Here is a 25207-nt window from a genome sequence, read left to right as displayed (position 1 = left end):
GAAAGATCCTCCGCCATCCCACTCCGCAGGGCAGCATAATCGCTATCACCACCTCAACGACCCGAACATAAACCAATACTTTCACAATTTCCGGACCCCTTGGCAACCTGTCGCCCATTCTTCCACAGCCTCTACAACCAGTTTCGCCATGGACGATGGGGTGCAGCTCCGTGACGAGGCCGCTCAGGATCGAGTCCGAGCGGCCGTCGAGTTCCTTGATCCAAGTATGCTATTGTCTCTTGTTTTTATACCGGCTAGGATTTCGCTGACTGGAAATTGCGACAGCCGATGCTAGAGCGCGCAGGTTCGTGATTTTACCTTTGAGAAGCCCGACTCCGGCGCCCTTTCTAACAAGCCGACAGTTATCGAGCGGATGTTGTGTTGATGCTTAACCGGGGGCTGCGTCGTCTATTAGTATGGCGCCCTACCTTTAGTAGGGAGACTATGGTCAGCTAATTGGTTTTTCTCTACAGGTTAGCATTGATGAAATCAGAGCGCATAACCGCGAACTTGCAGATGGGTAGGTAGTCACAGATTTTTCTTTCTATTTTTGACCGCTAGTGCTAACAACTATCGGTGATTCGCAGGCTTCTCACCTCGCCCTTCGAATACTCGATAGCATTCGACAAAGCCCTGACGGATGTTATCAAGACATTGTCGAACCGGCCATCGAGAGAAACGGGAGACGATGTGGTACGATATCCTCAGACCCAGTGAACCAACGCATACAACTAATGGTTTTTCAGAACTATTACTGCGCATATGTCGGCGCTTTCGGCGAATTCTCCTGCAATCCCAGAACACTGGGGTCGATTCACTTGAACCGGATGATCTCGCTCGAGGGTATTGTTACGAAATGCTCGTTGGTTCGTCCAAAGATTATACAGAGTGTGCACTATAGCGAAAAGAAGGATCGCTTCTTGTCTAGGAGGTATAGGGACCAGACTATGAGTGCTAGTGGGGCGACGAGTTTGAATGTCTACCCGCAAGAAGATGATGAAAAGAACCCGGTATGCTCAGGTTACAAGATAAGGCAGGTTGGCGATAGCTAATGGGTATTTTCCACCAGATTATTACAGAGTACGGTTATTCCACATACATGGACCACCAAACGATCTCTATCCAGGAAATGCCCGAGAGAGCACCAGCAGGCCAGCTTCCGCGCAGCGTCGATGTGATCCTTGACGACGACCTGGTCGACCGTGCCAAACCCGGTGACAGAATTCAATTGGTGGGAACATATCGTACGCTGGGTAACCGAAACGCTGGGAACGGGTCATCCACTTTCCGCACCCTCGTCATGGCGAACAACATCATCCAATTGTCTTCGAAGTCCGGTGGTGGAATTGCACAGGCGACCATTACCGACACAGACATCCGGAATATCAACAAGATCTCCAAGAAGAAGAACGTCTTCGAACTCCTTTCGCACTCCCTCGCACCGAGTATCTACGGGCACGACTACGTCAAGAAGGCATTGCTGTTGATGTTGCTTGGTGGTATGGAAAAGAACTTGGACAACGGTACTCACTTGCGTGGTGACATTAACATCCTGATGGTTGGTGATCCATCGACGGCGAAGTCGCAACTTCTTCGATTCGTTTTGAATACCGCTCCTCTCGCAATTGCTACGACTGGTCGAGGATCTTCCGGTGTCGGTTTGACTGCTGCTGTTACTTCCGACAAGGAGACGGGAGAGCGTAGATTGGAGGCTGGTGCAATGGTTCTTGGTGACCGTGGTGTTGTCTGCATTGATGAATTCGACAAGATGAGCGACGTCGACCGTGTGGCTATCCACGAAGTTATGGAACAGCAAACAGTTACCATCGCCAAGGCCGGTATCCATACGAGTTTGAACGCCCGGTGCAGCGTTTTGGCCGCCGCCAACCCTATCTACGGACAATATGATCCTCACAAGGATCCGCACAAGAACATTGCTTTGCCAGACTCCCTCCTGTCGCGTTTCGATTTGCTCTTCGTTATCACCGATGACATTGAAGATTCCAAGGACCGCATGGTCTCAGAACACGTCTTGCGTATGCACCGCTACCGTCAGCCCGGTGTCGAGGAGGGCGTGCCTGTTCGGGAGCAACTCAACCAGAGTCTGGGTGTTGGCCTCGAAGAGGCCCAAGACTCAAACCAGCCCACTGATGTCTATGAGAAGTTCAACGTTATGCTCCACGCTGGAATTGCAAACATGAACAGAGACAGAGGCAAGAAGAATCTCGAAATCCTGAGCATCCCTTTCGTCAAGAAGTATATCCAGTATGCCAAGTCCAGAATAAAGCCTGTCTTGACCAAGGGAGCCGCAGACCACATTGTTGCCACATACTCTGCTCTGCGTAACGATGAACTCTCGGGCAGCCAACGCAGAACCGCGCCTATCACCGCACGTACACTGGAAACCTTGATTCGTCTGTCTACAGCGCACGCCAAAGCACGACTGTCCAGCCGCGTCGATGAGAAAGATGCCAAGAATGCTGAATCCATTCTGCGTTTCGCCATGTTCAAGGAAGTCGTTGAGGATAAGCGCCAGAAAAGAAGAAAGGTCACGACCTTTGACAATGACTCTGACTCCAGTGATGAGGACTCTGACGACGATGACGAAACCCCAGCTACCACTACTCCTCGCAGCACCCGACGGGGTGGGACATTGCGAACACGCACACAAGCAACCCGTTCCAGCACAAACGACAACGCCGACGCAGAAGGCGAAGACATATCAGAGGACGGCGACGGCTTATACGAAGCCAGCCCCCGCGGCCAACACATGCGCTCGAGCCAGACCGGCCAAACACAAACACAAACACAGTCCCAATCCCAATCCCAATCCCAGATGTCAGTGGCTTCGTCCCAGCCCGCATCGCAACTCATGTCAGATACCTCGCAGTCCCAGAGCGCAGCAGCAGCATCGCAACCAATCCAACCACCTCGTCTGGCAATCTTCCGCCAGACTCTTGGTTCATTGATGGGATCGCGGTTGTTTGCTGATGGTGACACGGCAGATGTCGAGGAGCTTATTGGCGCTGTGAATACTTCTGTGCGTAACGCGCCGGGGCTTGGCGAGGGTGCTGTGTTCCAGAGATCTGAGGCGGTTCAAGCGCTGAAGGCTATGAATGAGACGAATCAGTTGATGTGAGTACCCTTCTTCCCTTTACCTGCTTGGACAATAGCTAACATAATGTGACTCGACAGGTACCTTGAGGATGATGAGACAGTTTATCGGATTTGATTTGATTATGATTATAGAATAATATCCTTTTACTTTACATTTTGAGGTTTTGGTTTGCTTTAACGAGTATATGTTAAATGATTAATATCATGTGTGGGCGTTAGATCACATCCAAGAAAATAATCCACCTTGAACCTCTTGAAACCGGCGTCCAGATTGCAGCTGTCAGTGGCGAAATTTTCTTTGGAATAGGTCTTCATTCTGGATAGTTTATGCATGCGATAAACTCTAGCAATGTCAACTCTGAATATTTTGGGATTCGATACAATCTCCTGAATCATGGTGGTATACGACCAAAGCCAGTATGGCTGCCTCAAGCCCTATGTCAACACAGAAGCCCTTGTTGGGTGATTGGAGCATAAGCATACAACATATACGGCTTAATTTGCTGTATCCTATCATATAGCATAGGTTGAATGAGTGCATTCTGGTTAGTTATGCACGCGATAAAATCTTGCAACATTCTGGTGTAATCAGGATATACGATTTACTGACTCGTTGCGTTTAACCTCTGTAGAGGCGTATTCCTTGCGAAAACTCGGTGTGTGCAAGGTTTTTGATTCTCGTCATGTAAAACTTACACACATTTGGAACCGTGGTGATCCGCGAGCGCGTGCGAGGATCATATTTCCCATTTTGGAGAAGGTTTCTGAATGATCCCCTTTGTTGAGACAGAGTCTCAGCTTGACAAATGAAACAAGCGTAAAACCACTCGTTTCAGATGTAGTGAAGGCACTTGCTGGCAATCGTGGGTGGACAAGTGAGAACAACGGCAATTGTACTTTGTCGTTAACGGTATCCCCTTAAGGCAATCGTCGATTTGAAGCTGTACCTGTCCGTTACCCGGCTTCCATTCCTCGTACACTCGTTGTGTAGACCGGAACTATAGCGAGTTATTCCGAGCCGAATGGTGGCCTTTCTGGCTCACTTACAGATCATAGACTTGACTAACTTCGAAGTCAAGCTCAGGAACAGTCTCATAAACAAGCTATGAGAGATGGGCGAGACGTTCGTTCGCAAAGGCATCCAGGAAATTTTATCAGCTGTTCAATAAAAAAAAGCTGGTTATCATCAAAGCTCAAATAGGTCCGTCTGTGTCCCACATCATCAGAGTTGTTTGGCCGGAAGATGAGCAAGTTCATGTCCAGTTCCCTTTTCCCTTTCGTCAAACATGTCGAGAACCCCGCAAAAAAGAGGCCTGAGGAGAATGTCGGGATATTCCCATTTGAAGTTAGGTTGACGAGTAACATGCCTCGGCCAATTCATCAATGTTGAGAGAACAAAACAGAAGCATTTTGCCTCCATGACGAGCAAATTGGTGCCCTAATCAACAATCCTAACTAACCGCATGTGCTTAGCCGAGATACAATCCACCGTGGACTTGATGAGCATATTCCCGCCAAACACTCCGAATTCTCTCGCATGCTGAGCCAACCATCTAGTCATAGCTATGAGAAGGACATGCTCATGCTGCTCGCCTTTAACGAGCTGTCCCGCGTAGCGGTGAAGAGGACCCCGTATCTCCGCAGCGAGGTCGCCGGTTAGAACGGTGATTGCTGTGAACGTGGCTATGGTTTCCTGGAGATATATGGAGACATGTGAGTAAAATGACTGGATGACGCAGAGTGGTGCTAATGGCTGCGCCGTTGTGGCGTTGGATTAGATCGTCTCCTAGCCCTAGGGCGCGGAGGTTATTTTCGAGTTTGGGCTTGAGATCGCTGCGATGCTCGAGCTTGGGGTACTTATAGGAGACCTTTTGGAGGAGGGTTTGGATGATGCGTTCGCATTCTTCCTTAGGGACTGTGCTGTCTGGGCCGAGTGGTCTTTGACCATTTGAATGGTAAGATGAGATGCCCATTTTTACGGGGACTAGGGAAGATAGAAGATCTAGCTTAGATCTGTAATATGGAATCAACGTTTGATATTGGGAGTGGGAAGAATCATTCATTTATATTTACGATGAGCCATTATTTACCCTAGTCAGCTCAATTGCGGATAAGCACTGGCTGCACCAGTAGTAATCGACCTCCAAGCCTTGGATCCGAGAGAACCTGAGCATTTATATGAGCGATTTATCTGGTGACTGTTCTTCCCATACAAGGCCAGTTGTCACATGTGATGAACTGCTCGCCTCACGTGTACGATAGAGCCCTCAGCGCAGCCTTTGACTGATTGGCATTGTATCTACGGATATGGGGTCGTGATCAACTCCCGGCAGACGATCCGTAAGCTCCCATAAGATAGCGCAGTACATTCATGTACTACCTGGCTTGAATGAGCCAATCGCATTGCTAAGATTGTCTGAAGCCCAGGGTCTTCCTTGTAACGAACTGGACCAGGGCATGACAGAAACCCTAGCCTCAATGCTCGAGTTGGTACATGGTACATACGCTTCCAAAAGTCTATACAGGCTGGAAGAAGGAATTATGTTATATTTAGTTCCATTATCTCAAATTAAACGTGTCACAGTGAAACTGCCTATATACCCCAGGCTGCTCAGTGATCCTAGACATGCACATAAAACATACAAAGAAAGAAAAAAGCATATTAGTAGTATAACAATGGCTGCACGGCAAAACGGCCGTACATATTCACACGCAAGGAAGTGTTATCCTGCATTCCCTACTTCTCGAATCTCCTGAGGCACTCCCTCCCTAATTTGGGCCTGAGTTAAAGGCGACAACCCATGCGAAGGAAGAGTCTTGGAATTGCTCCTCTTTCGACGCTCAGTGCCTATCGGTGTGGAGGACGGAGTTGTACTTCCTCGTCGTGGACGGCCGGTGGTGCCCGAGCGCGAGGGTGGACGTTCGTCCGCGTCCACGGGAGTAGTGCTGCGAGAGGGCGTGCGCGAATGGGATTCCGAGCGTGTACTGCGACGGGTGGCAGATTTGGGATTCGAGCTCGAGCTATGGTGGTGGCGATGATGCTGGGGTGTTCCCGTTGCTGCAGGCCGTCGACGCTGCTGCGACGGCGACGCAGGGGATGAAGACTTCCATGCAAAACTCATCCACCAGAATCTACTCTTATTCTGCTGTGCCTGTTGACGCTCCCGCTCGTGCAGCTTCTGCCGCAGCTGCGCACGTCGTTCGTTTTCTTTATCCCAGAATTCGGCGCGGTAGTCATCCCAATTCTCGCGGAATTCCGGAGAGAAAGACTTGGGTAAAAGGAGCAACCTAATATAGTCACCTCCCGGGCTGAGGTCTTCCTCCACCAGTCCCGATTCATCGTCCACGCTGCTATAGTACTGCGGGTAATGCGGCCGACCCCCGCGCTTCTCGGACAGATTTCGGTCAACGTAGCGGAAGTTCCCGGTTGGCGATGGGAAGAACGGAGTCGAAAACGGGAAGAGGAAGGACAAATAGCCAAGCAGCTCCTGCCACCAGGGCCCGCGAATGACCACAATCTTGGTGTTCATGGTACGCAGGCCGCGATTGGCGACGGCGAGCCAGCGCCGCGGCCAGCGAATTCCACGCTCCCATTGACCAGTACCCCAGACCAGTAGCGCTGTAACGATGCCTCCTAGCAAAGCGACCTTCTCACCCATCTCAACCACCCAGTATACGGAACCGCCCACGCCGCGGCCATCCTCTCGCGGCCGGAGGAACAGTGCATAACCAAAGTAGGTAATCCAGGCAGCCAGCAAAAGTAGGAAAAAGGTATTTTGACGGCGACGTTCGCGTAATGCGAGAAATTGAGCCCGTAGAGAGCTTTCGAGGATAAGAAGGTTCAGATAGATCTGAGGAGGGGAGGAAGGCAGGGTCGACAGCGGATCCGGCGGGGATGCCGGGGATGGCGATGATGAGGTGAGATCGGGCGATGCGGTGAACGAGGATTGGGGAGCAAAGGATGACGAGTCGGATATTTCGGAAGAAGATGAGGACGAAGGAGCAGGAGCTGAGAGAGTGTGATTAGAAGAGGGAGTAGATCCCTTGACCAGCTGGTCGAGGTTGGCGGAAGTGGCCATTGTACAGCAGCAGCAGCAGCAGCAGCAGCCGGGATGATTGGTTATAATGAACGGAATATAGATTCAGAGGTGGAAACAAACAGAAGCACGGCCTTCGCGGCCAAATGCTAGTTCATGGCATGGACGAAAAGAGACAGAAGAAGGAAGAGAGTCTTTCCTTGGAGAAGAGTAAGAAGAGGAAAGGAGAAGAAGCCGAAACAGGTAAAAGATGAAGCTGTTAAGAACGACAAAGTACTGTTGTCATGTGTTTTGCGGGGTATTTATCTATTTCTATTTCTATGCTAAGTATATATTTGTTTTCATACTGCTAGTATATGTAATTGAATTATTCCTGTTCTGTATTGTTGTTTTGAATGTGACGTCGGATCAACGGTTTTCTTTCGCGCCGCCAACTTTCCGATTCCTGTCATCTTCCACACTCTTTCCTCTTTGCCACTTTGTATGAACTCGTCTTCTTGATCGCATCGAGTGACAGGAGATCCTCTTGCTCTCTCTCTGTCACTCTTTCCTTTCTTCCCGTGCAACAAAGTGTTCTCACTACGACTTCCTTTGCTTACTTTGCAGGTCGCCCGGCAGACCGACTCGCCTCTTCGTCATTCCGCATCCTTCGCATCGCTCGAGCCGGGTTCTTCGCTGCGACAGATATCCTCCATGGCGTCGGAAAGGTTGGATTCATCAGAAAGTCACGCCCATGACCATGGCCGTCGCGACAGCACTCCATATGCTGCTCGCGGTGGCCTGGCAGCGGGTTCGGGCTGGTTTCCCTTAGGATACAGAGAAGGCTTCAGTCAATGGGTACGTGCTTGTTTTTTCGTGATGTGTCTGTAATACTCTATTGTGAAATCAGGCAGTCACTGAAACTTATTGGGCTGTCTCAGTGGGCTAGTATCCCGGCTGCTGTCGCAGAGCACAAGGTGCTCTCCCATCTACCATATTTGCAACGTACACCCCCGACGCATCAACAGACAGGTAAAACGACAGACGCAACGGATGGAACGGTCGACAGTTTGCAACATACAGACACCAGTCAGCAGAGCGAAGTGGCCGCCAGTTCCCTCGGTGATCCGTACGGGCCCCGTCGATGGAAGTCCAGCATGGTCGAGTTGAGTGGCAAGGACCGCGCGCTCAACGAATTCTCGGTAGAACGACTTGGGGAAGAGGCTGATCAACATTTGGTTATGCTACATGGATATGGTGCTGGTTTGGGATTTTTCTACAAGAACTTCGAACCGTTGAGTCGGCTCAAAGGATGGCAACTGCATGCGCTGGATATGCTGGGCATGGGTCGCAGCACCCGCCCCTCGTTTCGTATCAATGCCAAAAAGCGGGAAGATGCGATCAAGGAGGCTGAGGACTGGTTTGTGGATGCCCTGGAGGAGTGGCGCATCAAGCGCAAGATCGAGCGCTTTACCCTTCTTGGCCACAGTCTTGGAGGATACATGGCCGTTGCCTATGCGCTCAAATACCCTGGTCGTCTGAACAAACTCATTCTTGCCTCGCCCGTGGGTATCCCTGAAGATCCCCATGCCGTGACCGCTGAAATGCCCGAGCCATCAGAGTCGACTCTGCCCAGCGAAGTCACCCAGGATCAGCAGCGCACCACAACCGCGGCCGTCACTCCTCCCCTTCCGGGGGAATTACAAAAGGGTGACAATAATGTCCTTCTCAAGGGTTCTGCGAATGCTACGGGAGCCGCCACCACGGCGCCGAGCGGTCCACCTCGTCGAACGCTTCCCAAGTGGTTTGCCTACCTCTGGGACCAGAACATCTCACCTTTCACGCTCGTGCGCTGGGCAGGTCCCTTTGGACCGCGAATTGTCTCCGGCTGGACGTCGCGACGCTTTTCGCATCTTCCCGCTGAGGAGGCTAAGTCGTTACACGACTATTCTTACTCCATCTTCAGTCTTCGAGGCAGTGGGGAGTATGCACTGGCATACATTCTCGCCCCGGGAGCATTCGCTCGCAGTCCTCTGATCAGACGCATCCAGGACGTTGGACGACAGATGATCCAGCCTTCTTCATCCTCTCCGAACTGGGAGCCGGCCGAAGTGACAGATGCTTCGCAGGTCCCATCTCCTCGGCCAGCTTTAAGCCAACCTAATGACGCACCGACGAGTCGTACCGATGGCCAGTCTACGCTCATCAAACGCGAGAACGGCATCCCAGTAGTCTTCATGTACGGAGACCATGACTGGATGGATGCCGCAGGCGGCCTGGCAGCTAAACACAAGATCGAAGAGGAGAGACGACGGATTCTACAAGATGCCACCGCGGAAGAGCGCAAGGCAGATAACGGCTCAGCCAAGGTGGTAGTTATCAAGAGATCTGGACACCACGTCTACTTGGACGGACATGAAGAGTTTAACAAGACGATCTTAGAGGAGATGGAAGATGTTAATCGGAAGGAGAGAGACAGGAGACCGTGAGTATAGATTGTACCATTTCAGGAAGATGATATATATGTGTTATGGTAATGAGTTGGGATTGTAGTTTTGTCTGTTTGGCTTTGGTTTGTTTCTATACGTGTACAGGATGCATATATAATATAGACAATAAATATGCTTCTACACAACATGCTGCACCCAACCCCTTTTCAACCATCACTCTCAATCCCTTTTTTTTTTTTTTTTTTTTTTTTTTTTAAGCGGCAGACCTTGCGATGGAGAATCTCGGCTGTCAATCTGGACGGCGATGGGGGAAAGCCAGCGTGATATCAGATAATGCTGACCATGTTTTTTTTTTTGGTCTCACTGCCAGCAGGCGTTTCATCACCAAACTTGGCACAGCTTTCTGACATGCACTCCTGCACTCCAACAGTCCTTGAGACTTAATCACAGCCTCAAATGCAGGTTTAGCGCCATGCTCTGGCACACAAGATCCGAGTGCGATATTCCTTGCAAGCTTATCTGATCATCCCTGAAGGCGCAGGCAAACTCTGTACAGATCGGGATATGACCTGCATTCCCAGCCTTGCTTCATCGCTTCTTACGGTTGGGGTCAAACGGAGGGTTTCATGATTTTCGTCTGCGTCTACCTACTTGGAATCGTGGTCCTGGCATCGTGCAATGATTACACAACATATGCTGTCGGCAACACCTTCAGGACGCTTGGGTCTGAGATAATCACCTTCATCCTCAGCATCTTCTTCATTGATATCACTGAAGTCAGCCACAGAGCGCTTGCACTGGGGCTTACCGGCATCCCATCAATAATCAACCTTACTACGAAGCGGGTAATCGGTGATCCATTTCTACAAGCGGTAAAGGGTAACTGGCGCTTGACGTACGGGACCTGTGCCATTATAACACCCGTGGCACCCTTTTCGTTAGCATGAGTCCTTCGATTCTACCTGCAGGTGGCTAGGGCAAAGGGAGCTTATACACGAGCAAGATTCAGAGACCCTCGGTCAACTGCTCGTTATGTCTATGAAAATTATTGTAGTTTACCACATCGCTCATTGGCTTGTCATTGCGTTTACAAGGCATCTAATAACGGGATCTGTCCTACTTAAGGCGGCCTATGTACTCATCCTATTATCTATCAATCTTGTGGAAATTATCGACCATGTCACGTATGATTTTCCGCAATTCATCGCACTGCTCGTCATAGGGGCTTGTCTGTTATGTGGGTTTTTCTTATGGGAAAGTTATGGTGCTCAGGATAGATTGCTTGACTGTGCAAGCCTCAGGGATCGTACTATTGCCGGTGTTTTCATGTTCAACTTCATCCACCATTTCTGTTTTCATCTTTATTGTCTTCTTATTCAAATGCTCGGCATTGTGATCTACGATCTCACAACATCAACGGCTCTCGATGTCGCCAACGTCGCCCCTGCTGTCGCGATATTGTCGAATGCGCTGCTCGGTGTTGTCGTATACTTCACTCGGCAGTTTAAGGCTCTCTGCTTGTATTGTCTGCCTTTAACGATTCTCGGGTTCGGCCTAATGATCCACGTTGGCCAAAATGGACGCAATTCGAGCATAGCAGACACGATCGTGTGTGAAGTTTTCGTTGGGCTGGCCTTTGGAGCTCTGGAGGCCACTCAGACTTTGGCATTGAAAGTGTCATCGAAGCAACAGGATATTCCCATTGTGCTATTCCTGCTGAGCGCATGTTCCATTGTGGCAAACGTTGTCGGGTCCAAAGTATCTGATGCAATTAAAAGATCAATGTTTCTCCCCATTTTGCGAGACGTGCTTCCAGAGAATAGCAAGTCTATTGCTGAGTCACTCTATGACGGTGGAGATAAGGTGTAGACAACATACTCCAGTTGGGTCTGAGATTCGCACGGCTGTTGAGTGCGCATTGGGGATATGCATACAGCGGGTCTGCATATGCGCCATCGCTATCTCTGCTATTGGATTTGCAGCCATTGCCATCTGAAAAAAAACCACTATCTGAACCAGAAACAGAATAAAGGCGTGATGATCTAGATACAGCCCTATAGAATAACTAGTTAGCTAACTACACATTATGTATGCCTCAGGCAACAATATAAAATTACGTCACCGCCAACATCAACAACCATTTTCCAAAGCGCATACCCGGTACAAAACTGACCTCAAGCGCTTCTAGCAAGACAAACGACCATGTCCCAAGATGACAGCCCCGGGAAAGAAACACACAATGACCCTTTCCCTTGGGAACTGGGTGTCTACGACGCCCACTGCCACCCAACAGATATCATGGCCTCGATCGCCGAGATCCCGCAGATGAAAGCGAGGAAGCTTACGGTTATGTCTACGCGCGGGGAAGACCAGGATCTTGTATTCAATATCGCCTCAAAGTTCTCAAAAGAGGAAAACAGCAACAATGGGGGGAATGAGGGCCGCATCCTCCCATGCTTCGGCTGGCATCCATGGTTCTCATATCAAATCCTCGACGACACCACAACACCGGAATCAACAGACGAAGACGACGACGACCTGAAAAAAGCACACTACAAAAAAGTCCTAACACCCTCCCCAAAAGACGACGACACAGGAAACCACTTCATATCCTCCCTCCCATCCCCAAAACCCCTCTCCAACCTCATAACCCAAACCCGCACCCGCCTGAGCACCCACCCAACCGCCCTAATCGGCGAAATAGGCCTCGACCGCGCCTTCCGCCTGCCCAACCCCTGGACAACCAAGGACTTCGAAACCCGCGATAATACCGTGACACCTGGGTCGCGGGAGGGAAGGAAACTGTCTCCGTACCGGGTACACTTGGAGCACCAGAAGGTTGTGTTGAGGGCTCAGTTACGGTTGGCGGGGGAGATGGGGAGGGCGGTGTCTATACATAGTGTGCAGGCGCATGGGGCTGTGTTTGATGTGTTTAAGGAACTATGGAAGGGGTATGAGAGGAGGGTTGCGAGTAGGAAGGAGAGGAGGAGGGGGAGTGTTGCGGGGGCGTATGAGGAAAGTGATGAGGATGCCGCTAAGGCATCTCAATCCAAATCTACATCAGAAGAAGAAGAGAAGAAGCCGTCACTTCCCTTCCCACCACGCATCTGCATGCACTCATACTCCGGACCCGTGGAAGCAGTGAAGCAATTCCTGCACCTGGCCAATCCATCTGATGTCTATTTCTCCTTCTCGAATGTGATTAATTTCTCCGCGCCGGGGGCGCAGAAGGCGATTGATGTCGTTAAGGCGTTGCCGGATGATAGAGTTCTTGTGGAGAGTGATTTGCATACGGCGGGGCCGGTGATGGATGGGCTTTTGGAGGATGTTGTAAGGAGGATTTGTGAGATTCGAGGGTGGGGGTTGGAGGAGGGGGTTAGGAAGTTGGGGGATAATTGGAGGAGGTTTGTTCATGGGTAGAGTCTATTGGGGGGGGGGGGGTTGATGGATTTATATTGCATATTCCCAGAGTTTGTATTTATGAAAGCATTGCATGGTGTACTTGAGTATTTTGAACATGCCATTAACCGTGGCTTATTGGATGTGTTTAAAGCTTGAACCTGAAATTAATAAAGACATAAAATTCATAAAGTCGGTTCTGTAAAGCCTCATTTGCCGTCGAAATGTTATAAATGCAAACGGTGCATGTGGTATGGTAACAGAAAAGTCCACACGACCAAGACCTAATGCGTTATTATCATTAAAAGTAATCAAAGGCAAGAGTAAACAAAGTCAACTATGCATCCACCCCCCATCCTGAAGCAGATCAGCCATCGGCATCTCCTGCCAATAAATCTGCCTCCACTCATCCTCCAACTCCGGAAGACCCTCAAAAGCCATGGGAACAGGTTGATCGGGGTCCGTGAACGAGAACAACTGTCTCCAGTCGAGAAGTTCCCGCGGATGGTCGATTGGATCGACTGATGGCAGTGTTGTTGGTGGTGGAATCCAGTTGTCGAATTGTTGTGGTTGGTTTAATGTACTGCGTAGTTGGGATATGTCGGGAGTGGGAGGGGGTATGTTAGGAGATTGTTCGGGGGCGGGGGTGGAAAGGGGGTTGGGATTGGTGTTTCGACGTTCCTGGGGTCCGTTGAATTGGCGGGGTCTTTCGGTGGTGGCTGTTCGCAAGTCCTCCTGGAGGCGCTTGGAATCTTCGAATAATCGGAGGATAGTAGCAGCATGAGCCCAATACTGGGAGAGCTCACGTAGAGAATGCGATGCTGAATCAAAACGACGTAGCGCATTGATTGCAAGAACAGGATTGGAAAATCGAAGCTCAACCCGTACTTGGATCATGGCTGTAAAGAGAGTATGGACGCCGGAGTACCATAGTAATTTCAGTCGGCTATTAAGACGCAGTTCTTCGAAGATAGAAGCAATAACTCCTGCAGCTGCACTGCAGATCTCTGCATCATGAGGCCCATAATCGTCTGAATATGCAGATGCTCTTGGATGAGGTCGATGGAGGAGAATCAAGAAGTTGTTGTATGTTAGGTGAAGCATCGCAGACCACGGATCCATATCTGACGCACGGAGACGTAGGTTATCCGGCAGTTTCAGTGACCAGTTCGCTAAAGCTTCGTCGGCCTCCTGGAGAGCCGCTTTGCGTCGTTCAGGGCTGACGCGCAATCCGAATCGCTCACGTACGATATGCGATATCATGATGCATAATTCCGAGAAATGGATCACATATTCGATTTGCACGTTGGATCCACAGCCTTCAAAATCAGCAGGGGTCAATGGCGACACATCAGAGTCCTCCAGATTGATAGCCTGTGGTCGACCATATGACAACGAGACCATGACATCAAACTGCACCAATATGTACCATAGCCTCCTCCACATGTGTCTATCCCGAGGAACAAATCTACTCGAGACAGGATTACGATGCATACCAAGGCCAGTTGCAATCCTGGCAGCGACGCCAACCCAGTAATGGGCATTCGAGGCCACATCGTCGTCGGCACTTTCTGTATGCCAGGTCATGAGGAGCGCAGCTTGGACCATAATATCACGGTTCCGCTCGATTCGACTGTCAAACAGCCATTTTGTGCGGCGGAAGAAGATCTCTTTAAGAGCATCTCGCTCAGCTTTCGGACGACTGACATGGGACCCCACCAGCAGAATGGCCTGTAAGAGCAGAATTGGTGGAGGATCAGCCGGGTCTCGATTGCGATACTGGGCCATAAACAAATCCTCATCGATGATAGGATATCCCGGATTGACGTATGTAAAATATGCCTGTACCAGCTCATCCGCAAGAGCCTGCTCCGGTAAAGTCAGAGCGTCCATGATAAGCTGATCATGGCCAATCTTCAGCTGTCGTCGCGGGATCTCATTTCCAGCAAAATGATACACATCGTCATCTTTATCCCGTTGCTGGCGAATCAAGAAAGACATGTTCGACAATTCATGTCCAACATAGATTGCCCGCACACCTCTCTGAATTTCCCGTCTCCCACTATCACCATCATCGATAAGATTCACCAGCCGTTTCTCCAAGTCTGTATGTGCATCTGGGTCACCCGCCGGGCCTGGAGTCAGTTGCTGCTGATACGTCTGGGGCGCAGATATCGGAGGACTTCCATGATTATTATTCAATGTATTACCCGGCGCGGGTGTTGTAAGAGTGGTCTGCTGTTGACCGGCGGGGTTCGGAGAGAGAGATTTCGCAGCAACGGATTCAGGTTCAGACACAGACGGCGGACGACAACGAATCGGGACTGGATCAAGAATTGAACGAACGGCTAAACGCTTTTTCTTTTCGTGGATACGGCAATCGGTTTTGCCAGAGGAACGGCAGTTGGTGCAAGGCAGACCGACTACGCGGGCGTCGCATCGGACTTTGCGACGATGACAGTGGACGCAAGCTGCGGAGGCTAGAGCAGAAACAGAAAGGCGTGTTAGTTAAAATACTATCCTCGGGACTTTTTGTCAAGGACCACAACTTCATACTCGACTTGCGCTTGGTCACGCCGTCACCGGTAGGCGAGTGGCCGTTGTGCGCTGCAGGTGTCATCGCAAAAGCATGGGATTGTTGCAAGCGCGAATACTGGATGCTTCATCATGCAACGCGGAAAATAGGATATCAAGAGCCAGCCGTGGCTTATGGGGTATATCGAGGCATAGCGAAAGCAAGCCGTGTAAATACGAAGAAGAAAGAAGAGGAAGCGGAAATCGAGGGTATCTATCGGCGATCAGCGCGGGACGTCTGGGGTTGACTCACGTGCACTTGCGGAGAAGCGTCCAATGCAACGTTCCGTATTTCGTGCTAATGTAAGATGGAGATAGAAGATTGTTAGGATGCAAGAGAAATAACGGGTGAAATTCACTGAAAATCGTTGATAACATATCGATAGCACCACAGCCAATCAGAAAATGCGCTGCTGTAGACCCGATAACAGCTATAAAAACAAGCCAAAGAGAGGATATCAAAAGACATAAAAAAGATATGGAGAAGCTCAGTTGGACAATGAAGTCCTTGTATGTGCCTCTATCTGTCCCTCAAATATTTCCCACAACAAGAACCCATTCGCAAGCCCTGGACATAATTACAGAAAAAAAGAAAACACCGACTCCGCACCCAAAGTACCCCGAGGTCGATTATTTTGTCTCTTTCAAACCATTGCGTGAAAAAGAAATTGACCCGAGCTGTCGTCTGAAGCGTAAAAGAAAAGGTAATATGCAGCCCGTGTCGCATCTGTCGCTAACCCATAGAAACCCGTCACATCATGCCGTCAGAATACTGCGTAGCAAGTAACACCCGGAGACTAGTAGATGACCCCCGCACAAGCCCCAATCTATCCGCAGGGGTGTTCTGCGGACAGCTGAGGCGTGCGCTGCCATGCGACACAGCCAGTTAGCCCCAGGGGAGCTGCTGGCTGATATCAATATCCCGCGGATGGCCTCGTTGCTTGAACTAGTAAGATTCCCCACCGGCTCCGTTGTGAGGCATGGGTGGGTATCCGTAGGTGGCAGTATCCTGCTCAGATGGATCGAGGGCTGGGTTCAGAATGCTGGCATTGTTGGCAGCATCGGGAAAGCCTCCCGAGGCAGCGGTACCAGGACGTCCGGCCGCACTGTAACTGCTCGGTGGCCGGCCCTGGTTCTCTCCTCTTGCGGACTGGGTCTAGAAAGAGCGAATCCGTTAGAATCAGGTTTTCACAAAATCGTTGGTAAGGTAAGCATGGTATTCAAGGGTCTTACCTCGCGATACTTAGAAAGATAGATTTTGAGAGCCTCAGCATAGTTCTCGAACCCGAGCGACGTCATAGCGAACAGAATATCCTCGCCGTTGACGGTCTTGCGCTTCTCCTGCTGGCATTTTTCGGAGGCTAGCATCATCCATGCGCGTTAGTAACTTTGTCGAAAGGAGCCAAAAGAAAGACGCTTGCTACTAACCTTCACTGGTGATAAACGAGATGAATTCACTCACGCATTCTTGCATGCACTCCTTGGCCTCTTTTGCGATTTTTGCATTTTCAGGCAGAGCCGTCTTCATAATGCGCGCAACTTGAAATAAATGTCAGCATGTTCAAGCGCAAGCAAAATAAAGTGTGGTATTGTTGCGAAAAACGGTAGTGTTGGATGTTGACAGATCGTTTCAACGGGCTCGACGCGCGAATAAAAGAAATATATCGCCAGAACGAATAGAAGCGCATGCGCTTAAATGCATTCCCATCCAGACGTCTGTATGGAGGGGAGAATGAAATTAAAAAGAGGGGTGCGCAAACGGCCGTTGCCCAGCAGTTGAACGTAAGGTACGCGCAAATCAGGAAGTCAGGAAAGGCTGCAAGGAAAACGCAACTAACCATTTGCAATCGGGAGCCATCGGTCCTGCTCCTTCACCTCGAACTCTTGACCATGCACTTGATCTGGATCCTTATCCATTTCCGCGTCTTCATTTGACTGCGCTTCCGGGTCCACCTCCGGTTCCTTCGAGGGAGAGGTCGACGACATGACTTTTTAGCTGTTTGAATATAAAGCTTTCGGAAAATCGGACGGATTAGGAGTGTCTGATTGCTCTGTTGGCAGTCCACGTCAGAGATGCGCGTGCGCGAAAGAATAGCTTGTGATTCCAAAGCACTAGGATGTTTTGCGTCAGGGGGGAATGAATGGGGCAGTTCAGGGAAGATGCGCGTATCTGGCTGGGCAGCGACTCGCTTCACAGCAGCCTGAATGGATCATTGTGAAAGAAGGCAAAAGGGTAGTGATTAGTCGTGTGGGGGATTGACAAATGCCATGCCGATGCTGATGGGTGGATTGATTGGTATTTTGGCGATGAGCGCGCCAGTCATTTTTTCCCAATTTTTTTTGTAAATAAGAATCCTTGAGGGTATATTCTCCAGCGATCAAAACATAGGGACTTGATACCCAGTCACACGGAGTATAGGGAAATTCAACGGGCGAATAAGATTGTATGGAACGGGGAAAAAAGCACGTACACAAGAGAGTACCGAGTACCGCAGCAGTATAACGTCAACTATGCGCGCCCCCTGCTCGAGATAATCTGGACAGGAAAACGGGCGATAATGCAACGCGCGCAGTGGGTCAAATAAATGTAAATATGGTGGCACGTTGCGCTGAGCCAAAAAACCGAGAAACAAGCACGAAGTTGACCAACGAGAGAGGAAGCTTGGGGGAGAGCAGGTCGCGTCGTCCACACAGAAGCGCTGCTGGCCGGTAAAAAAAACTGGAGGCCGCAATTGGCGAACCACAGCGACAAGAGCCAGAAAGTGGTACGCGGGTCAATACAACGCCGAATAAGACGGATATACAAACAACGCTCTATTTGGTTCTTTGCGCGCAGTTCTAAAAGATGGATCTGATGAGGGAAGGATGTTGATAGGATGAAAGAAGTCAATGACTCCGGAGAATTAACAAGGCTGTGGTTAAGGCCTGAGGTGTCTATTACACCAGTCATACGCCTTGGTATCTTACGGATTGCCTATTTGGGATTAAGCTCTCTGGGGAATCGAGGGGTCACGGAACGAGATATGTATGGTATGGTAAGAAACGTGACCTCGAACTTGACAGACTGAACCCGACCATATGGTTGTTTGCCATTACTACCTACATATTACTATTCGGACCCAACAAGAATAGCTGTGCTGCAAAAGTACATGGGACCACGGCTTGGACCGTGTTGTGGACGATACTCGCGATAGTAGTGCGTGATCGATAAGGCCAGGCCCTGGTCTGTTCGATGCTTCTGGTTGCATGCATGAGAAGACGAATAGGAACTATCAGATCCACTAACAAGTGCATACAGATGGATCTAATCTCAGGAATCACTTGCTGTTTGGGCAAACTTGACGGAGATACTGCATCAGGCATCGAGTCCGTCTCCGCAGTCATATATCTTACCGGACTAAGTTCGAGCTCGGCATGCTTTGGAAAAAAGTACAAGGATGTGACAAAGGAAAACCCTCGGAATCAGACAAAACTGAACGGAGCGTGCTGCGGCAATATTTGCACCCAAACCAACTGGGTTCTCATGGAACTGTATCCGAGATCCTGGTATGATCAATGGCTTCGATAGGACCATGTCTGGAAGCTGTTTATTTCGCATGGTTTGCCTGGGACTCACCAAAGCTGCCGGGAATCTGGGACCAATAACAATCCGCATCTCTTTGCGGCGCAGTAGCTGACATCGAGGGATCCGAAGTAGAACCATGCTCCCTGTCAAATGTGTCATCCTCCGGCCGTGATTCCAAATTGCAATGCGGGGGTCCCCTCTATTAGCGCGTCAGGCATGCGTGCCATCTCGAAGTCAACTGACGGACAGCCATATACGCAGTACGGACAAAGTACTTGATTCTGTTCGGTATTGAGGCATGAGTATCACTGCCCAAGGCTCATGTGAAGCAGGGCACCAATGCCAATGGACGGTTCGAGATTTCCTGAAGGGCTCGATGTCCAGCAATTGATGCTGAAAGACTTCGATAATGCCACCAATCAGATCTGTCTGTCTCAACTAATTTAAAACCGAAATGCAGCCACAACAGCCTTCCATGCATGGGCGTTTTCCGGACCCAACACTGTTTGCCAACTCATTCGGACCTTACTATAGATTGCATGAGGCACTTATGACATTAGTACTAGTCAAAGGGGAAGCAACAATCCTGATTTTATATATATATATGTAGGATTTCTGATTGGTTACCAAGTAAATGTGTGAAGCTCTACATTGCTCGCCTCAGGCTGTTGATTAACGCCTGATATACTCATCCAGTCTAGATCCAGATACTTGGGCACAAATGCGTCTCAAAAACCCCCGCCTTATCGCTACAATCCTATCCCTGCGCGCGTTCGCATCAACATGTCCAACCTGCTGACGTATGGAGTATCAGTCATACACTTCCCTCCAAGTCTGAGAGCTTGGGCACGACCGCGCTGTTGAATTTCATCAAAAGAAATAAGGCGAGGATCAAGAGATATCAGTGATTCGAATGTCCAAGTCTTTTGTGATTCCAGAAACCCCTAACGCCGTTGCTGGTCTCAATCATACAGTGACCCAATATGTGACTCGAAGAAATACAATGAGGCGAGTTGCGAACATAACAAGAAAAACGTATTATCCCGTCTATGGCTGCACGACCTGAATGTTGTTCTTTTTCTGTAAAACCGGCAGGTTAATATCACGTCCACAATCCCGTAATGCCATATCGACTGTCGAGGTTAAACCTACCTTCCATCCATCCAGCTCTGTTTGCTTCGACTTGTACTGCTTCAGCATCTCCTCTAGCACTTGCTTTAATCCATCAGAGTTCGTTTTGAGGGCGGGGAGGACGTCTGCGACTGAGCGCTCGACCAGCACGCCGTTCACCATGCGGAAGCACTTTCGTTCTTTAGGGAGAGGTTCGAGGGTCTCGATGACAAGTCTAGAGGAACCAAGTATTAGCCCCGGAGTTTTGAAAATCAGGGAAGCCAGCTGCAGGCGCAACCACTCTGTAGCCACCATGTCGTCACCAAGACCTATGCATGTCCAAGAAAGCTCACCTGTGCTCTTCTCCTTCTTGCTCCATATCACCAATCTTCTGTGCCATTTGTTGCAGGGTGTTCTTGAAGTTCGTGTATTGAAGCTGCAGCTCTGTTCACGGAGATTTGGTCAGTCTCTCCAGAACCCGTATGCCCCGTCTCAAAAGAATGAAGGGGATTAAAACGAACCCTGCTGCTTCTTGGGGTTGATTTGCGGTTGGCTAGCCATGGTGTTTTATTGAATTATGTGCGGCGTGAAGCTGTGAACTGCGACGCGGGGCTTGATATCGGAGATGATGGAGGTCAACGAACTCGCCGGCGGTGTCAATGTTGGCCGATTCCACTGGAGACGGTCGACAACGATGTTAAAATTATACAAAACAAAGATAAGTAGACAATTCAGAATAATTGAAAAGTGCAATAGTATCCCAAGAAAAGAACATCTTTTTCGATAAACCCCTCGATGTGTACAAGTCACACGTGACATCTAGCATGTTTGCACCGTTTGCACGTCGGCGATACGATATCAACTTCAACCTCCGAGTTCATCACTTTTCGGCGCAGACCATTAGTGGCCATTCCTGCCACCTGTATATCCTTCCTTTCCTCCGAATTAACATTTCACCACTACTCCTAATCCCTACCTCACCCACCATGGCTTCCGACGGCCCCCCAGCCAAAAGGCTGAAGAGCAACTTACCGCCACAGCTGCGCGACGCGAAGCGCAAAGACATCGACGACTGGGAAACCAATCGAATGCTGACATCGGGCGTTGCCCAACGACGAGATTTCAACGGCGACTTTGCCCCCGAAGACGAAGAAGGAACCAGAGTCCACTTACTCGTCCACGACCTACGACCGCCTTTCCTCGATGGCCGAACGATTTTCACAAAGCAGCTGGAGCCGGTCTCCGCTGTACGCGATCCGCAGAGTGATATGGCTGTGTTTAGTCGGAAGGGGAGTAAGGTTGTTCGGGACCGGCGTCAGCAGAGAGAGCGGCAGAAGCAGGCTCAGGATGCGACTACTGTGGCGGGTACGGCATTGGGGCATTTGATGGGGGTTAAGGAGGATGAGGGGGATAGTGCTGTTGCTATGCCGGTTGATGAGGAGTATAAGGGTGGGAATAAGTTTGCGAAGCATATGAAGAAGGATGAGGGTGGGCAGAGTGCGTTTAGTAAGAGCAAGACGCTGCGTGAGCAGAGAGAGTTCTTGCCGGCGTTTGCGGTCCGTGAGGATTTATTACGGGTTATTCGTGATAACCAGGTTATTGTCGTTGTTGGCGAAACGGGTTCCGGGAAGACGACGCAATTGACACAATTCCTGCATGAGGATGGATACTCGAAGTTTGGCTTGATCGGGTGTACACAACCTCGCCGTGTGGCTGCTATGAGTGTTGCGAAACGTGTCAGTGAAGAGATGGAAGTGGACCTTGGCGGCTCTGTCGGATATGCGATTCGATTTGAGGATTGTACCAGCGACGAAACTGTCATCAAGTATATGACGGACGGTGTCCTTCTACGAGAGTCGCTAGTTCAACCGGATCTCGACAAGTACTCCTGCATTATTATGGACGAGGCGCACGAGAGAGCACTGAACACCGATGTCCTGATGGGTCTTCTGAAGAAGGTCTTGACTAGAAGAAGGGATTTGAAGTTGATCGTCACATCGGCCACTATGAATGCAGAACGCTTCTCGCGTTTCTACGGTGGTGCACCAGAGTTTATTATCCCCGGACGAACGTTCCCGGTTGATGTTCATTTCTCGCGCACTCCTTGTGAGGACTATGTCGACAGTGCAGTCAAGCAGGTCTTGGCTATCCATGTTTCACAGGGACCTGGCGACATCCTTGTCTTTATGACAGGACAGGAAGACATTGAGGCGACATGTGAGCTGGTCGATGAACGGCTGAAAATGTTAAACGATCCACCCAAGCTCAGCATCTTGCCCATATACAGCCAAATGCCGGCGGAGCAGCAAGCGAAAATCTTCGAAAGAGCTGCTCCTGGGGTCCGCAAGGTGGTCGTCGCGACAAACATTGCTGAAACGAGTTTGACTGTCGACGGCATCATGTATGTCGTCGACTCTGGATACTCGAAGCTGAAGGTCTACAACCCCCGGATGGGTATGGACACGCTTCAGATCACCCCAATCTCCCAAGCAAACGCCAACCAACGATCTGGAAGAGCCGGACGAACAGGACCAGGAAAGGCCTATCGTCTTTTCACAGAAATGGGGTATAAAAACGAACTCTACCTGCAAACGATTCCCGAGATTCAACGAACCAGTCTTTCCAACACAGTACTTCTCCTGAAATCGCTCGACGTGAAAGACCTCTTGGATTTCGACTTCATGGACCCCCCACCGCAAGAAACAATTACAACCTCCCTATTTGAACTCTGGTCTCTAGGAGCCCTCGATAACCTCGGAGACCTAACGCCACTAGGCCGCAAAATGACCCCCTTCCCCATGGACCCGCCCCTCGCCAAACTCCTCATCACCGCATCTTCAGAATACGAATGCAGCGAGGAAATGCTAACAATAGTCTCCATGCTCTCCGTCCCAAGCGTCTTCTACCGCCCCAAAGAACGCCAGGAAGAATCCGACGCTGCGCGCGAGAAATTCTTCGTCCCTGAATCTGACCACCTAACCCTCCTCCACGTTTACACACAATGGAAGTCCAACGGCTACTCAGACTCATGGTGCAACAAACACTTCCTGCATTCCAAGGCTTTGCGACGCGCAAAGGAAGTCCGCGAGCAGTTGCATGATATCATGGTTGCGCAGAAGATGCCGCTGCTCAGCTGTGGGACGGATTGGGATGTTGCTCGGAAGTGTATTTGCTCGGGTTTCTATCACCAGGCTGCGAGGGTGAAGGGTATTGGGGAGTTTATTAATCTGCGGACGAGTGTGACTATGCAGCTTCATCCGACTAGTGCGCTGTACGGTTTGGGATATGTACCTGAGTATGTGGTCTACCACGAGTTGATTCTCACGGCCAAAGAGTACATGTCTACCGTCACTGCCGTGGATCCACACGTAAGTCATATCCCCTCTCTTTTCCCCTTTGCATCGACATGAACGAAAACTAACATTTTCCAACAGTGGCTCGCCGAACTCGGCGGCGTCTTCTACTCCGTCAAAGAAAAAGGCTACTCGCAACGCGAACGCCGCGTCACAGAACTAGAATTCAACCGCCGCATGGAAATCGAGTCTCAAATCGCCGCAGACCGCGAACGCGCCGCCGCTGACAAAAAGCGCGAACAGGAGCGCAACGACCCCTCAAGACGAAAGCATGAGGTTGAAGTTGGTTCGTCGGTGGTAAGACGGCCTGGTGTCGGTGCTAGGAGGATTGGAGGGGTTACTGCGTCGTCGTCTTCGTCGTCTGGTGCTGGTGCTGGTGCTGGTGCTGGTCGTGGAGGTGGTGGGAGTGTTGTGAGGAGGCCGCAGGTGAAGAGGAGGGGAGGAGGAAGGGCCTTTTAGAGGTTATTCTGTTGGAATTATAGTGCATATGTGTACATATACCCTGTTTGGCGTTTGGATACAAGGGCTCTCTATGGATATTTGGAAGATTATATAACTGCATGGCATTTAGACCGGAATTCATTACAACGCTTTTGATCCTCGAATTGACATCTGACAGTGATATAACGCTCGCATGATATAAATCAATCAATGCGCAAAGGAAACGAAGAAGCCCGCAGGACGCTCATCAGATAGAACAGCAAGAAACCATGCAAGAGGTTTGAATCAACCAAACCCAAGCATAACCGTGCGACGAATTGACCCTATTCCCTCCATTCTGATATCTCGTCCAACCGCTTAGTTGATAAAGTTCACGCAGAAGAAATGCAAGATCACACTTCCGAAGACATAGTCCGCGAACGCCCTGTACCAGTCAGCAACTTTCTTAACCCAACCAGAACGAGAAAGTAAAAACGGACCTCTCATGCGAAACCTCACCACCACCATTCTCCTCCCCCGCAACCCTAACACTCTTCCCCTTCCCACCAGCCTTACCACCCTCCTTCTTACCCTCACCAGAACCAGAACCATCACTAGTCTGCATCCTCAAACTCGCCGTAAGCACAAACTGCCCTACAGCCGCACAGAACCCACTCAGAAACGCATTAAACGGATAATTCCCAGCAAGCACACAGTATAAGAACTGCGCTACCGCGACAATCGCCAGGAAGCCCATGAAGGCGTCCAGCAGCTTCGTGCGCTGTGGTGTGGTCATGAGGTACTGGTTTAGCACATAGTGGGCGATTTCGAGCGGGGAGGCGTTGGGTTTTAGGGTGGCTGGGCCGGAGGAGAGGGTGGGTTTGGGGGTTGTGGTGGTGTTGTTGTTGGTGGTGGAGGGGGTTGTTGCTGCTGCGTGTCGTTTCGGGGCCATTGCGGAGGTTTGTTGTTGTTGGATTTGGGTGGAAGGCTTGTTTTCGATGGAGGTGGATGGGTGCCAGTAGTGACTAGTAGTGGAAGTAAAGTATTCGAGGATGAAGCACAAGCGAAACGCAGCAATTGGCGATGGTTGGCGTGGATGATGAGGTGTCGGAGGTGATGAAGCTACAGTGTACAATCTCCGAGACCACGTGACTTTGTCGCGCCCTTGATCAATAACGGAATATCGAGAACAAAAGTTCGGAA

General features: G+C 50.1%; 11 protein-coding genes across 11 annotated transcripts; 5 read left to right on the top strand and 6 right to left on the bottom strand.

Moving 5' to 3' along the window:
• Positions 1 to 32: 32 nt before the first annotated feature.
• On the top strand, positions 33 to 3494 carry ASPGLDRAFT_80440 (MCM DNA helicase complex subunit MCM3). The gene is made up of 8 exons (XM_022550069.1): positions 33 to 224; positions 286 to 304; positions 363 to 414; positions 474 to 520; positions 588 to 693; positions 747 to 1010; positions 1070 to 3135; positions 3196 to 3494. The coding sequence occupies exons 1-8, from the start codon at positions 149 to 151 to the stop codon at positions 3230 to 3232; spliced, it is 2667 nt and encodes an 888-aa protein (XP_022403144.1). The 5' UTR covers positions 33 to 148; the 3' UTR covers positions 3233 to 3494.
• A 1061-nt stretch (positions 3495 to 4555) lies between these two features.
• Positions 4556 to 5160, bottom strand: ASPGLDRAFT_56060 (uncharacterized protein; the record flags this gene model as incomplete). The annotated part of the gene is made up of 2 exons (XM_022548171.1): positions 4853 to 5160; positions 4556 to 4788 (listed from the first exon to the last, which is right to left on the bottom strand). Exons 1-2 carry the CDS (start codon positions 5088 to 5090, stop codon positions 4556 to 4558), a joined length of 471 nt encoding a protein of 156 aa, XP_022403143.1. The 5' UTR covers positions 5091 to 5160.
• Positions 5161 to 5652: 492 nt separating this feature from the next.
• On the bottom strand, positions 5653 to 7389 carry ASPGLDRAFT_44247 (Spo7-like protein). The gene has a single exon (XM_022545989.1). The coding sequence runs from the start codon at positions 7194 to 7196 to the stop codon at positions 5841 to 5843; it is 1356 nt and encodes a 451-aa protein (XP_022403142.1). The 5' UTR covers positions 7197 to 7389; the 3' UTR covers positions 5653 to 5840.
• A 178-nt stretch (positions 7390 to 7567) lies between these two features.
• ASPGLDRAFT_44246 (putative alpha/beta hydrolase) lies at positions 7568 to 9776 on the top strand. The gene is made up of 2 exons (XM_022545988.1): positions 7568 to 7991; positions 8075 to 9776. Exons 1-2 carry the CDS (start codon positions 7848 to 7850, stop codon positions 9620 to 9622), a joined length of 1692 nt encoding a protein of 563 aa, XP_022403141.1. The 5' UTR covers positions 7568 to 7847; the 3' UTR covers positions 9623 to 9776.
• A 412-nt stretch (positions 9777 to 10188) lies between these two features.
• Positions 10189 to 11452, top strand: ASPGLDRAFT_121066 (uncharacterized protein; the record flags this gene model as incomplete). The annotated part of the gene is made up of 2 exons (XM_022540203.1): positions 10189 to 10520; positions 10552 to 11452. Coding segments are annotated over 2 exons (1233 nt in total), but the record flags the coding sequence as incomplete, so codon positions are not given.
• Positions 11453 to 11755: 303 nt separating this feature from the next.
• Positions 11756 to 13003, top strand: ASPGLDRAFT_166636 (TatD family hydrolase; the record flags this gene model as incomplete). The annotated part of the gene is made up of 1 exon (XM_022542629.1): positions 11756 to 13003. Exon 1 carries the CDS (start codon positions 11786 to 11788, stop codon positions 13001 to 13003), a length of 1218 nt encoding a protein of 405 aa, XP_022403139.1. The 5' UTR covers positions 11756 to 11785.
• A 78-nt stretch (positions 13004 to 13081) lies between these two features.
• On the bottom strand, positions 13082 to 15602 carry ASPGLDRAFT_166633 (uncharacterized protein; the record flags this gene model as incomplete). Its single annotated transcript, XM_022542628.1, has 2 exons — positions 13082 to 15462; positions 15539 to 15602. The coding sequence occupies 2 exons, from the start codon at positions 15600 to 15602 to the stop codon at positions 13316 to 13318; spliced, it is 2211 nt and encodes a 736-aa protein (XP_022403138.1). The 3' UTR covers positions 13082 to 13315.
• A 900-nt stretch (positions 15603 to 16502) lies between these two features.
• Positions 16503 to 17542, bottom strand: ASPGLDRAFT_120862 (nuclear transcription factor Y subunit beta; the record flags this gene model as incomplete). The annotated part of the gene is made up of 4 exons (XM_022540183.1): positions 16503 to 16712; positions 16790 to 16917; positions 16985 to 17095; positions 17395 to 17542. The coding sequence occupies 4 exons, from the start codon at positions 17540 to 17542 to the stop codon at positions 16503 to 16505; spliced, it is 597 nt and encodes a 198-aa protein (XP_022403137.1).
• Positions 17543 to 19692: 2150 nt separating this feature from the next.
• ASPGLDRAFT_166629 (putative prefoldin subunit 2) lies at positions 19693 to 20968 on the bottom strand. The gene is made up of 4 exons (XM_022542627.1): positions 20753 to 20968; positions 20585 to 20675; positions 20274 to 20466; positions 19693 to 20201 (listed from the first exon to the last, which is right to left on the bottom strand). Exons 1-4 carry the CDS (start codon positions 20790 to 20792, stop codon positions 20169 to 20171), a joined length of 357 nt encoding a protein of 118 aa, XP_022403136.1. The 5' UTR covers positions 20793 to 20968; the 3' UTR covers positions 19693 to 20168.
• A 1602-nt stretch (positions 20969 to 22570) lies between these two features.
• ASPGLDRAFT_44241 (putative mRNA splicing factor RNA helicase (Prp16)) lies at positions 22571 to 24451 on the top strand. The gene is made up of 2 exons (XM_022545987.1): positions 22571 to 23599; positions 23666 to 24451. The coding sequence occupies exons 1-2, from the start codon at positions 22631 to 22633 to the stop codon at positions 24041 to 24043; spliced, it is 1347 nt and encodes a 448-aa protein (XP_022403135.1). The 5' UTR covers positions 22571 to 22630; the 3' UTR covers positions 24044 to 24451.
• ASPGLDRAFT_121040 (putative oligosaccharyl transferase subunit Dad1) lies at positions 24383 to 24956 on the bottom strand (the record flags this gene model as incomplete). The annotated part of the gene is made up of 2 exons (XM_022540199.1): positions 24383 to 24465; positions 24602 to 24956. The coding sequence occupies 2 exons, from the start codon at positions 24954 to 24956 to the stop codon at positions 24383 to 24385; spliced, it is 438 nt and encodes a 145-aa protein (XP_022403134.1).
• Between the last annotated feature and the right edge of the window lie 251 nt (positions 24957 to 25207).

This window comes from Aspergillus glaucus, assembly GCF_001890805.1.
Source record: "Aspergillus glaucus CBS 516.65 unplaced genomic scaffold ASPGLscaffold_5, whole genome shotgun sequence".
In the NCBI taxonomy this organism is placed as follows: Eukaryota; Fungi; Ascomycota; class Eurotiomycetes; order Eurotiales; family Aspergillaceae; genus Aspergillus; species Aspergillus glaucus.
Note: the sequence above shows the minus strand (reverse complement) of the source record. Positions and strands in the feature narration are given on the sequence as shown.